The 14,190-nt window shown below is 39.7% G+C and overlaps 1 protein-coding gene across 1 annotated transcript; it reads right to left on the reverse strand.

Moving 5' to 3' along the window:
* Positions 1-319: 319 nt before the first annotated feature.
* On the reverse strand, positions 320-9,534 carry slc51a (solute carrier family 51 subunit alpha). The gene is made up of 8 exons (XM_035141908.2): positions 9,236-9,534; positions 4,310-4,461; positions 4,131-4,204; positions 3,750-3,908; positions 1,868-1,979; positions 1,080-1,226; positions 756-861; positions 320-608 (listed from the first exon to the last, which is right to left on the reverse strand). Exons 1-8 carry the CDS (start codon positions 9,309-9,311, stop codon positions 460-462), a joined length of 975 nt encoding a protein of 324 aa, XP_034997799.1. The 5' UTR covers positions 9,312-9,534; the 3' UTR covers positions 320-459.
* Between the last annotated feature and the right edge of the window lie 4,656 nt (positions 9,535-14,190).

Consider the following 14,190-nt stretch of genomic DNA (forward strand, 5'->3'; position numbering starts at 1 on the left):
AGGGTAGCTATGTTTATACATGGCACTAGGCCCAGTTTAATATAAAACACTATTTTATACAATATATATAGTAGGGGGTCCCTGCTTCATCTCTCCATCAGTTTGGGGGTCCTTGGCCTGAAAAACGTTGAAGACCCCTGCCCTAGACAATGTAAAACTATGTTAACTGATGTTTTATACATTTATATTATAAAGGCTAAAATGATAAATGCTCCTTTTTTTAAATGTCTGTTTTATCACTGCTATACATACATTATTGTACTTCTTTGTGTTCTTTTTACTGTATTGCAATTCATTCAACGAACAACCACAACATTAGTTTGTATATAATTCATATTTATTCATATTTTCTTATATATTCTCTTAATCAGATAAATGCATGACAATAAAAATATCTCTCTCTCTCACACACACACACACATTCACACACACACACACACACACACACACACTCAGTTCTCATGCAGACTCCGGTACTACGACCATCTTGGTGTTTTCACAGTTGTCATCTTTTTCTTCAGGTACAGGATCGTACGGTCGTCGATACAGCAGCCGCGTTACCAAGGTGATGATGAACATCTCCAGGATCAACAGCTGCTGACTCATCACTGTGGGGCAGGAAGTACAGGAAGTCAATGTGGTGACGAGGGGAATACAATCAAAAACAGGACTTTAAGGATGGATGGATTCATTTTTGATCAAACAGATGAACACATGGATGGAGGGACTGGTTGTGTGGATGGATGTTGACTCACTGTATCCTCTGGATACCGCAGAGAAAGGAGGTGCACAGGCGATGGTGCCATTCATGGCCAAGATGTTGATGATGGCTGACTGCAACTGGCTCAGGATCAGCACCAGCTATACACACATACACACACACAGTTAACCCTGACAAACAAAAGGCTGCTGGAAAATCTTGTAAAAAAAACTAATGAAAGCCCTATAGCCTGACATGTTATTAGAAGGAGTGTTTACTTACAGCCAGTCATATATATTGAGGAGTACACGCAGATACTGTCCGTCATGAAGTGTGCAAACAGCTGTTTGTGTGCATGCATGCTTCCCCTGTGCCTTACCTGGTACATGGCGTACTTGGGGATGATCTTGATCGTCCGCAGGGTCGTTCTCAGGTGCATGAAAAGGATCGCTACAGGCCACAGGGCTGTGATCGTCAAGATGCCCACGAATGGGTTGATCCAAATGGCGGCTCCGGTGATCTTCAACTGAAAATGGAGTCAGGCACACACACAATCACACAGTTATCTGACTGTCTCAATGACTTCAGAGAACATTGCACTGACTTGCATTGATTTCCTAGAGACTAATTCTAACCTTAACCATACTTACTACTAGTCTAACTCTTACCTCAACCTCAACGTAAAACCTGTCTTCGCCTTTAAGTTTTAAGAATTATGTTATGGGGACTTGATTTTTGTCCCCATAAGAAAGACAAGTACCCATAATGTGACTGTGGAAGTAGATTTAGGTCCTGACAACATGAGTAATACCTGGACCACACACACTCCATGAAATCCATAGATTTGTCCATATATATATATTCTAATATAAATATGATATATGAAGATAAAAATGTATCTTTGCATTTGCACATAATACAATTATACTGAAGGCAAATCATGACTATAATTTTCCTACACAAAAAGGTTCAACCGGAGCAATTAAGTCTAATATAGTAAATTCAGATTTTTATAGACACCAAAGATGAAAAGCAAACAAGATAAACAATGTGTGTTTATGAGTCCTCAGTTACCTGCAAAATAATTGGAAAATAAATACCAAAAACAATTTAGGGATATGATAGCACGAAGGGATGCGGTTCAGAATTTCCATGAAATTAACTCACATCAGTCACGTTAAAGTAGCCGTTGGTCCAGAGGACAATGGAGAGGATGGTGAAGACGGTCTTCAGGAGGGCAAACTGGAAGGAGCCAAGTTTGAGCAGGAAGAGCGAGCGCCTGGAGTGGGAACAGAGGAAACTATTTCATGGCAGCCGCTGATGACAGAACGTGGGTTTAGTTTCTAAATGCATTTTTTAAAAAACGAATCAAAAGTTTCCAATCAAGGAAGGCCGCTTCGCCCTGAACCTCTCCTGGATTATTACAGCAGGATGTTTTGAACACCACAGCCTTGGGCTCATCTCTATTGGCTCATAAATGGTTTAAAATGGAAAACAATAATGTCCCACTGAGGTTCATCATCACCTGAACAGACTGCACTAGCTCCTCATAGATTTACACAACAACTAGAATCACTGCCCTGCGATTGTATGCCTCTGTCAACGAGTGCAGTTTCAGTTTGCATTCATGACGTGCGAAAAGGATTCCCTCCAGGCATTCTTAAAGGGATAGTTCACTGAAAAATGAAAATTCACTCATTCACCCGACGTTTAAACTGGAACAGGTGGATCAATAAACTGTGACACAAAGTGAGTGCAATTAGTCTTTAATCTGCTAGAAAGAAACATAACGAGACTAGTGTGATATATGCCCCCCTCCGACAGGGCTGGGTGACCAGGAGTGTGTTCAACTTGCTTTCACAGAACAGAAGCGTACATCTAATCTGAGTCCAGCCCTCGTTGGATCGCTGCGTCTACACAATCTTCAAACAAGCAAACAATGACATAAGAGAGCGCTGCCTCAGCCCTGACTCTTCAAACAACAGGTGATAAGGAGCAGCACGAGATCTGGGCTTAATTAGCAGAGCAGCGTGTTTCGGCGAGCACCTTTCAGGGATTACTCAACAATATAAGCAACATCAAAACAAATGTGCAAAACGTGCAACCGCGAGAAACATCGTCTCCTTTCATATCTCTGGTTCTGCTTTTAAATACAAACAGTTAAAAGGAATAGTCGGGACATATTGTTTGTTTTCTTGACAAGAGTTAAGACAAGAGGTTGATGCAAACTGTGTCTCAATTCAGGGGACGCATCCCTCAGAGGCTGCATTTGAAGATCGGCACAGCAACTGTTGACTAAGCTAAATTGTAAATATAAGCTGAAACAATTGGGTGCAATATTTTCCTATATTGATATTTTCACTACTGACTTTATAGTTGATACCATATATTGTATATTAAGACGGACAGCGTGAAGACCCCCCCAAAATGATGCCAAAGCATATATACGTATAAGTCATAAACCCCGCCTCCTCCATGTTAGTGGATTGGACATGGCCCCCACTGCAAAGTCAAAGTGCACGTCAAATAAGTTTTTCTTAAAGATCTTTTCTGTCATTTAAGGTAGTTCTTATCACATGTACAGTATGTCCATATATTAGTTATTTGATGCTATAAAAATGTCATGATTGACCTCACAAGCACGTTTCTATCTCCCGATCGCTACTGGGCAGACTCCAAATGCGAAAGATGGCAGGGTATGAAACCGGGATATTTTAGCTTTATTTCTGGACAGGGGGAGGAAGTGGAAACATGTCGATTGTTATTTACAGTCCATGTTTGATGCGTTTGGTACCAGAACTCTTTGAGGCTTTTTTCTAGCTGTGTCCCTGACAAAACAGAGTAATTATCCATCTGATAAATAAAAATGAATGCATATTTCATGCTTCACATTCATCATGTTGGGATCTGCCATCCAGCTCCAGACAGGATACTGCTGACAGCTGATATTCACACCCAGGGTGTTGTAAGAAAGGATTCATTTCTCATTTTACCTCTTACGGCAGCACAAAGATACTGATCATGAAAACCACCGTCTGTACATGTTTACCGTGTTATGTCGACGTGCGGCAGGCAGAGGCAGCAGCAGCAGCACGGCCCTGTGCTGATCTTCAGTTTGTGTTTCCCCGCTCGTCTTAGGAAAGCCTCATCACCGCCAACCTCCTCCACCATCATGATCAGGAACTTGAACACCACAATGGCAAAGTAACTGCGAAGAAATAAAGAACGAGGGACGAGAAGTGAGGGGGAGAGGAAGAGGAGAAGACACACGAAGGAGGACGATCAGTGGAGGAACATTACACAACAGTATCACTGACATGCAAGTTTCCCATGTGATCTTTCTCCGTGGGGCTCTGCCAGTGAAATAATACACAGCACAGCGAGAGGTGGGAAGTGAGAAAGAGAGGGAGGCAAAGAAAATCAGACCCACCAGGCAGAGGTCATATCAGTAAACATGGTGGCTCTGGGGATCCACATCCCCACACAGGACATGGTGCCGATAACCTGAGAGAGAGAAGAAGGTGGTGAAAACCATGTGAAGATACAACATGATCCGACCAGCACGTCTGCAAACTGTTTTCTCTGCTCTTCTTAGTGTCTTCATCTTACCGGCGCAGCCCCATTCACCCAGATGATCACACTCTTCTTGTTGGACGGCACTTTCTTATAGATGTAGACACATTCCTCTATGAAGAGCAGCATTGACAACGCTGCCATGAAGGTGAGGATGGCGTACAGGACTATGCCAAAGATGTCCAACTCTGGAGGGAGAGGAGAGAAATTCACACAAATAAGCTAATCTTTCAAATGTCTCATTTCAGCTGCAGGACTCAACATCATCCTGCAAAAATCCAAACCTGATATATGAACTTTGATTGTGCTAATATAAAGAAAATGGGTATTTAGGTTGCTGGGACCTTTATTAAGGACTTAACATGTTTATTTACTGTTGAAAAAAATAGTACAGCAGCTTGCTACAGGACAAGTTTTAAAAGACTTTTCACCTTCAGAAAATATTCAATGAAAATGAAAAGAATATAAATTTGAAATCGGACCGAGGATACAAAGGTCATTATCCAGAAATTGAAGCTTGACATGACATGTGAATGTGCGATTAAGAGGGTGTATGCAGTAAGTTGTTAGAGCCTTAATCAAAACCTTAAAAAAGGTTTGGCAGGTTGAATAAATTATTGCCTGATAAAAACTGGTGGCTTTAAATTAGAATATATATTTACAATCACAAGAAAAAGTGGAATGGCTCTCAGTAAAGCTAATACATCCACCAAGGCCAAACAATCATACGTGCGCATGTTTATTTCTTACAGTGGAAATATAAAAGAAAAAATCAAGAGGTTAAAAATTATCTTTTTGTCATAAAACATAGTTAAAGAGAGTGAAAACCTTCATATGATGATCTTCCCAGGCTCAGACCCCTTCCCTCCACAAAGTTTAAGGAAAATTGGTTTTGTAGTTTTTACTTAATTCTACTCACAAATAAACAACATAAAACCTCCTTGGCCGGTGGAACTAGAATTGCAATAACAGGAAAATGTGGTTAAACTCAAAACTTCTTGCGACATGAAAAAAAAAAATATTTAAAATGTATGACATAGACAACTAAAAAAAGTTTCTTTGGGCCATTGGACCTAACTGGAAATAGGAGTAGCTTCATTGTAATGGTGAGTAATGGTTATGTTACTCATCATAGATGTTGAATACACTAACTGTAAGTCGCTTTGGATAAAAGCGTCATGCAATGACATGTAATGTAATGTAATATTGACCCGTCACTTTGTTGATGCCCTGAGTTGAGTTTCTTTGATGACACGAGTCTGTAACAATCTGAGGTTGTTTTGAAGTGAATGTACAGTGCAAGTGAAAACAGCAGACTGTTGCCACTGGCATGTACAGTACATGTTGATCCTCTGACACGTGCTTATTTCCTCACGTCATGTGATATTCAAGAGCTTTGCGGTAGTCAAATATACGTTTATTTCTAAATCAGCCTGGAGGACAGAACAGAAGGGAAAGTTACTGATGGAATAAAAAAAAGCTATTGGTTGTGAATCAGCATGAGTTGTGTTCCTGAAACTTTCTGGTTGATGAGTTATTCCTGCATGTGGGTGGGATTTTGTCAGAAGAACACAGGGGACACGTATATGGGAACAATGAAATCATACAAACAGATGTCTCAGACAAAGGAATATACACCATGACCAAGCTGCACTTCTGTTCTACATGAGACAGGAAAGGTTGAGTCAAATAGTTCCAGGTCATTTATTCTCTGGAATCCAGAAGGTCATTATCGGTAATCAGTTAATCAGAAACACAAACAGTTTCACTATGACCTCTTAGTTAGTCCGGGGCTTTGATTCTTTACTGTAGGTTTGACGAGAGCTGGATATTCTACTGTGAGTGAGTGAGTGTGTGTTGGTGAATGAGTGAGCGTGTGTGTGTGTGTGAGTGAGTAAATGAGTGAGTGAGCAAGTGAGTGAGTGAGAGAATGAGTGAGCAAGCAAGATGCAAGAGAGAGTCAGTCAGTGAGCGAGCAAGAGAGTGATTGAATAAATGAGAGAGTGACTTTTACCTCTTTCAATCTTTTTATCTCTTTCATCCTGCTTGGACATTTTTAACTTTTGTCTCTGTTCAGCACGTTGAATCCACCTTTGTGTATGAAACTTGCCTTATAAATAAAACTGACTTGCCTTTCAAAATAAATTGGCAACGTTTCTATTAAAGGACAAACTTTAGAGACTTTGTTTAAAAAAAATAAAAGCACCTATCAACAAATTTAAAGACAAACTAAGTTACACACAGAGGCTCATGTCTCTCTGCATCCACTCGGCTCATTGAGAAGCCGTTTATAGCTCAGGTGGAGGCTGCTCTACGGTGGCCCTGAAGGTCAAAACACGATAAGATTTCACAATCTTTAATACTCACAAGACAAAGATTGGTTCGTAATATGGTGCCAAATGTTACTCTGTGTCACTTCCACCATATGGTTATGATGATGATGATGATCTTAGCAGACAGCTGAAGTGACCTCACTCTGCCAAGCCCCTGACAGGATGAGGTTCCCCCACCCTCTAAGTCTTTACTTTTACGGTTGATCAAACATGATCAAAAGGGGGGATTGTGAGGGAAATGTAACATTTTGATCATGCACAATGTTAATTTCCCCTTTGATTGATCATGATTGATTCTTACACAATGTAACCTTGATCATGCTGTATCCTGTACAACTGAATGAATCTTGGCCTGATTGCCTAAACTGAGGAATTGTTGCCTCGGTGTCATCAGAAGATCCTGACCTTTGACCAAAACCCTAACCCTCAACCAGAGGGGAGGAGCCAAATGTATGAAGAGAAAGAACAGCTTCCCATCGGTGTGCATATTACAAACCGACCTTTTGTCTTGTGCACCATGCTCCGAGCATTAAAGTGTGACAATACTGTAAGAGATGTGTGTCTCGTTCATGTGTCCAGGTCCAGCTCTGATAAGACAGCCCCGTCCCATTAGTCCGAATTCTTTGAGGCTTGCTCACCGGGATCCATGGCTCATTAAAAGCATCACATCAAATGAATGTCTTTTGTGGAAATATCCCCAAATGATTCCAAGCTTCTCTTCCATTGTTCAAAGGAACAGAAAAAGGAAATGACATTGAGCTTCCAGCAGGGAGTTTGGTTATGTCCAGTGACAAAGAGTGGTTCCACCCTTCCAGTAATAAGAAATGTTAGTGTTCTGTGAAATGTCTGGTCGTCGTGCTTTGACCCTCAGGGCCACCGTACAGTGCACAATGTGATAACTTTTCTGGACATTAGCTGGAGAAGCTGAGTGTTGAAACAGTCAATTGAACTTGACTCTAACCTGCCACCTCCCACCAACAAGTCCAATGTGCAAACAGAAAAAGGCTGAAACCAGGTGACACCGGGGCTGGACGATACAGTCAAGGTTTATATCAGGACACACATTTATCAGGTGACATTCATTATCATGATAAATGTCATATTATTATTTCTTTAAACTTTGAGGACTTTTGGCTGCTGAGTGGAGGTTGTGGTTTTAAACTTTTCTTCATGAGAAGAAAGTGACAAACACTCGATTAACAGCAAGTAGTAGTAGTAGTAGTAGTAAGTATTTTACAAATCTGGGGTGAATGAAATATATGATATATCTCCTGCATAAGGATTATATTTATATATATTGAACGTTGTTAATGAAAACTATATTGTGAAAAGTATTGATATTTTTTTATTGGCCAGCCCTACATATATATATGTCTAGTGACAGCTAGGGCTGTATATAATTATTAAGACGCAGGCTACTACAGTGAAATAAACAGCGATCTATTTCACCACAATTGAGAAATTAATTATTTGAATGAAAAAAATGAAGGTGCTTTGTGGATTTCACATAATTCAATGATGAAGAAGTAAAAGAAAAGCACAGTTTTAACTTTCATTTAAAGGGAACTTAATCATATAGCAGCTAAATAAATGTTTAAAAAACACATTGAAAACGAAACTTTCTGCCACGTTATGATTAAGAACAAATGAAGTAAAAAAAAATGTTGGGGTATTGCAACATCACTGAATCATCCACAAATCATCTTGAGCTTTTCATTGGAATAACGTTAAAACAAATTTGCTGCATGTTGGTGTGCTGGATTGCAAAAAATAAGTACTGAAGTAGTATTTGGATAAAATGGTCAAAATACAACAAAATATTCAAATTAAATTGCAATAATCAAAAATTAAATGGCACCTCAAACCTGTCTTGAAATTCTATTAAGGAGCACACAATTGCTAAAAACCTATCTCCCCGGGAATCATCAATATTAACAATTATCTTTTTTTAAATAATATTTTACTTAAATAGAAACACTATGACGTTTAGTGACATTAGGATTTAAGGCATGAAAATATTACTTAGCTCCATTTCTCCTAAGTGGATTTTCTCTATAAGCTCCCGTAAATGTCAGGCTCACAAGTGAAAAAGCTAAATAAATTGGATAATCCAACATTAGTAACACCAGCACCCAAGTGACATGGATTAATGGATTAGATGTATAAAAAAAAAAAGTCATTGGAACTGAGCTCTGTCTGAACATGTGGCTGTAATTTGACAGTTTATCTGGTTCTGGTCTGGAAACATATGTACAGCACATGTCAGGGCTTTGAATTGGGGCCAGGGGAGCAAAACAGAGAATAGAGCCAACGCTCCCTCTCCTTCGTTATTTACTGTAGTGTTTGCTTGGCTGCTTCTGAAAACCCTCTTTGTATAATCACATTATCGTGGCCTCCCAAAATAAATCAGGATGGACCACAGGGGGAAAACACAGACTCCCCAGAGGTTCCCAAAGCTGGGTCCAGGTCCTTCAAGGAGGAAAACAAATAAACTTTTCCAAGAATCAGTTTCACCAGTTTAGTTTTTCTCTTTTCCCAGAGGGACCAGCAAGGAGACGGCAGCCAACATGAAAATCTAACTGGATTCCTGCTAATTTCATTCTGCTGATGCGTAATCACAGCTACTCACTGACGATGATGTCGATGGCGAGAGGGGGCTTCTCCCAGCAGCTCGGGTCAATGGTTCTGTTCGATCCATTATTCATCGCTGGAGGGTGTCGACGGATTTCTCTCCACAAACAACAACTTGTGCCGCGGGTCTCTCTCGTATCCACAGACGCGGCGTGCGTAAAGTTTGCGGTGCGGACTCTCCTCTTCTCTCCAAGTGTCCAAATGAAGCGTCCTGAAACTTTCCATGGAGGGATATTATCTGTACCCCGCAAAAAACACTTGCTGCAGCCTCTAGACCCGCCCCCCCCTCCATGTCGTCACCGGCCCCTGAATAAGTGACGTAAAGAAGGACGTGGTTTGCGTCTGAACTTGTTTCAGTTTTGACTTTTATTGGTTTTCACGGAAATGTTCATCTGTTAAGAACAACGGATTTATGGAAGAACACTGGAAATGTTTTTAAAATGTTTCATCTTGCATAAATAAAAACCTGACAGAAAAAAAGGAAGGACAGAAATGTTTATTCGATTCACTTTCTTTTGTGTGTTATGTTTTTGTGGTTGTTATTTTTCATTATTGTTTTTCATTTTATCTATTTATAAATTATCATATTTGACCAAATGTATATGTGTGTATATAAGTGTGTATGCTTGCCTTTATTTCCTTATCTGAATTACCTCAATCCAATTTACTGAGTAGGAAAAACAAATGTTTGCTCCTGAACCTTTGTGAAGCCTACACAGTGTTTGATCCTAATTATATAAACTTTTAAATAAAGTAAATGAAAAATTCATTGAATCTTGTCACTCATATAAGATTGGTTATTCTTGCCATGCGTTTGTTTTTCTCTATTAAGGTGTTGTAGTGTGTTGCACACTGCTTTAATTTAATGGTAATGGTCTGTGGTTGTTTGGAAAAAGCGTGGTTGTTCATGGTATTTATTAGTTCCAGTTAACTGAGCTATAAACTACGGCCTGCTGTGAGTGCACATGTCTGTCTTTTTCTTCTCTCAGTATTTTAGGATATATTGCAAATTAAGCGGATTCTGAAGGAGCACGGCCATGGCGAGGGAATGATTTTGACCGTAGGACAAATGGGGATTCATTCATTCATATTTTTCACAGGAGAACTTCTAGATAGTAGAGTTCAGGACAGAGGACAGTCGGTTGCATGGCTTTGGGTATCTGTGTCTGAGGGCATTTCTCAGGACTGTAGCTCATTGACAAAGCCGGCACTCACATCACATGCTCCCTGGTCCCATAGCAACATGTGCAGGGTCGTCGTCATGTGAGGCATTTGCTGCTGTGGGTCCATCTGAATAAAACAGGCCTTTACTGTGATCTAGTCCATCAGTTAAATAAAAGTAGTAGAACGTCTCTCTCTCTCTCTCTCTCTCTCACTATTGTAGTAGAAAAAATAACTAAGTGTGGTTGAAAACTATTTTGTAGTTGGCAAGTAAGTTTTTGCAGACCTGTCAAAAGACTTTTATGACTTGTATACAAACTGTCCAAATGCTTTATGACCTGAGCTGTTTTATGGTCTGAACTGTGTTGACCTGAAAACTTTCAGACCCTTTTGCCACTTATTTACTCTCCAAAGAACGGAATGTATGTCTGCTTATCTCCTTAGGAAACACATGTAAATCAGTTGTTTGTGTTTAGATTCCTCTCTCTCCTGCGCCTACAGAACCAGTCTGGATTGGTTCAGAGAGACAGCCCTCAGTTCTCCTATATAAGATCCTTGCATTTGACTGTCCTGCATCTTCACTCTGAGATCCTTGTGACTCTCTGTGTTGATCCTTTCTGCAGAAAGCCCCTATTAAAATACACGTAGATAACTTTGGTGTTTCCAGCCTCTTGTATTTCCAGATTTCCATCACACTATCCTTTAACTTAACCAGTTTTTATCCTTTTTATCACTTGTGAAAAACTGCTAAGACTTTCTCGAATGTCCGTGAATTCAATTTTGCATATAAACATCAGCCTCACATCCAGGTTTTCCATGCCTGCCAGTTCAGAGAAGCCTTGTGAAGTTAATATTGCCTAAAGACATGAGCTTTTCTTTGGCTCTGAGATTAAACCTCTTTATCCCCGGGCTGCATGTTCAGACACATTTAAGGTATGATTAATAGAAGGGACAATGAAAGCCCCGGATGCACACACGTCTAGTCACACAACTCTACACACAGAGCAATATTGGCATGACGAAAGGATGAGAAGGCATGATATTTATGTGTCATGCAAAGTTACACTCTGTTGTATGTGTTCACCAGTTACAAAATGCACAGTATGATCCATCTGCGTCTGACCTCACATGACCACTGACTCATTTTAATCAAGTCTGAGCAACTGTCAGCAGATGATTCTGGTTACATCAAGCCACTCCTTAATGATTCTGTTTCAGAGGCTGCACACTCGTGTTCTGACCGGCCTGAGTTTGTTAAACTGACGGGAATGTTCCATCCCAAAAAACAAAAGAAAAAATCAACAGCACAAGATGTCTACAGGAAAATTCCTCCCAAAATGATATCAATAAAAACAGAGTTATAAAAAAAGAGTTTAAGGTAACAACTACGCAGACTGTGACGGCAGCTGTGTTGTATTTCTGATTCTCAGCTGTGCAACAGACATTCAGATTTAAGTTCATCCAGTCGCAGCCGCTGTCTATTGATCAACTCCTGATCACATCATCCTATGAGGTTTAGATACATTACTTCCTGCCAAGGTTCAATATTGACAGTGTCGGTTGATCCTGATGTCACTCTCCCAAATGTCTTTTTAATGGTTAGCGTTGCCTTTAATGAATAAAACATCCAAAGTCTCGCCTGAAGGCTGCTGCAGCCTTGGGTAGGAAAGTCACTATTTACTCTCCTTCAAAAACTGACACCGAGGTCATTAACATGGGAGTTTGTAGCTTAGATGTACACGGACACACACACACACACACACACACATACACACACACACAAACACAGGTTTTCGTAGCTAGTCACTTTGCATTGACTTCCATTCATTGTGGACAGCCTAACCAAAACCTTGTCCTTTATTTTAACCACAACCAATTTATGCCCAACCCAAACCTTAACCTAACCGCACTTCACATCTTACCACCGATCTTTACCAGGAGCTCCGAAATTAAGTTTTGCCTCCTTAGTACCAGCCTTCGGTCCCCATGAGGTCTACTGGTCCTGAAAAGGTCAGTATTTGTGCAGGTAAAGGCCCCGTAGAGGCCACAAAAACAAGTAAACACACACATTTGAAATAGTTAAAATAATTTTGTCTGGATTTAAAAAACACCAAAATACAAAAATTGATTTGCATTTTTTTTATATTTTACGTTTTTAAGTGTAAAAAAAACAAAAGAATATTTATTATAAAAAATCTAATGACTTTCCAAATGGAAGGTTCAATTTTTTTATTCTATTACCTTCAATGCATTATTGATTACTATTATTTTGCTTCATGTGGTGTTTACATAAAGTATATGTGACATTACGCTGCTCTCACCTTGGCCAGTGTGCTGCACAGATCTACAGAACACATGTGTTATAATCAGGGGCCTTAATTTGGGATTTACAAGTCAGGTACTTTTTTGAAAGAAAATTTAAGTGAAGCATGAAGGATTTCAGAGGATGAACAGAGGAGTCAATAACAGAAGTCAAGGGCCTGGGTGTCACACAGATAACAAAGAGGAAGGTTCACGTGGTTCCTGAATCCATAAGTCAGCAAAGGTTGTTGACTCTTCTAAAATACTGTGGTCATGATGCAATAAGCCTGTTTTACTTTTGTATATGTGCTTATCAAAAAGCACTTTTTATACCCTGCATAGCAACCGCAGCAGTGTTTACTGTTCCTATCACTTACTCACTCTTCTTCTGACAGCACAAGGCTAAACACAGTTATTCATTTTGTCAGCCTGCTGTAATTGCATCTTTGTGTTACTCTAATCAAGTTATGATTCACTCCTGGAATTAAAACAGTGCAGATGCTAATAATGAATAGCTTCAACACAAACTGACTTTGGAGATGAAACCAACTGTCCTCTTATTCCACTGAAATACACAATGTGTTTTCTGTGATATTGAGACAATTTTGGAATCCAAGACATAAGCTATATTGACCAAAACACATCAACACAGCTTATCAACACGAATCACAATTTGTTTCAGGAGAAAATCTGATAAGTGATCTCTGCCAGTAAATAAGTGCTGAAGACTTCAATTTGAAAATGAAAAAATATGGGCATGAGGCAACAAGTCTTGGTGCTTGATACTCTTGAAACTCCTGCTTATCTTTTGGTGGTAGTGTTGCATTGTGGGTACCATATGAACCAGGTTTAGACAAGAAGAAAACATAGGACTGAAAAATTGATTTTGAACTTGAGTCCATTATGAGTCTGACAGCGTTAGTTATAGGAGAGCGATGCTAAATCAGTGGGATACTCTTAAGAGTATGTAAGTCCTTGACTGTCGTAAATGTTCTATAGTATTTCTTCTAGACCTCAGTGCAACTTTTGAGGCAGTTGATCATTTGACTATTTAAGCAATGCCCTCATATTGTTTATTTTCTTTCTTTACTGCCCCAATCACTTATGGAGTACCCCAAGGATCAAATTTTGGGCCCATTCTATTTGGTTTGTGTATGGTCCCTTTAGGCTCCATCTTCCACAAGCACAATGTCTCCTTTCACTGCTTCACCTATCACACCCAAATATACCTTTCATTAAATCCTGAGGAGTGCATCTCTGTTGTGTCCATCCTTAATTGACTTCAGGATGAGAAATGCGGAATGGTCAATGGACAAGACAGAGGTGATAGTTTTTGTTAACCCCAACATCACAGAGAATTAGATTTATTTTTTATTTGAACTCCATCTGCTCCACTTTGTTCTTTCTACATATTTCTATATTACCTTGTATTTTATCATTCCCATTCATTTGATGAAAGAACTTACACAACTGATGACAGCAGAATTAGAC

Source organism: Hippoglossus stenolepis, chromosome 19 (genome assembly GCF_022539355.2).
Source record: "Hippoglossus stenolepis isolate QCI-W04-F060 chromosome 19, HSTE1.2, whole genome shotgun sequence".
In the NCBI taxonomy this organism is placed as follows: Eukaryota; Metazoa; Chordata; class Actinopteri; order Pleuronectiformes; family Pleuronectidae; genus Hippoglossus; species Hippoglossus stenolepis.

Excerpts from the sequence above, each read along its gene's own strand:
- slc51a (XM_035141908.2), bottom strand. The coding sequence starts at position 9,311 with ATGAATAATGGATCGAACAGAACCATTGACCCGAGCTGCTGGGAGAAG. Across the intron at positions 1,227-1,867 it reads GCTACTTTAACGTGACTGAT|TTGAAGATCACCGGAGCCGC; the intron begins GTGAGTTAATTT and ends CTCCATTTTCAG. Across the intron at positions 862-1,079 it reads CCAAGTACGCCATGTACCAG|CTGGTGCTGATCCTGAGCCA; the intron begins GTAAGGCACAGG and ends ATGTGTGTATAG.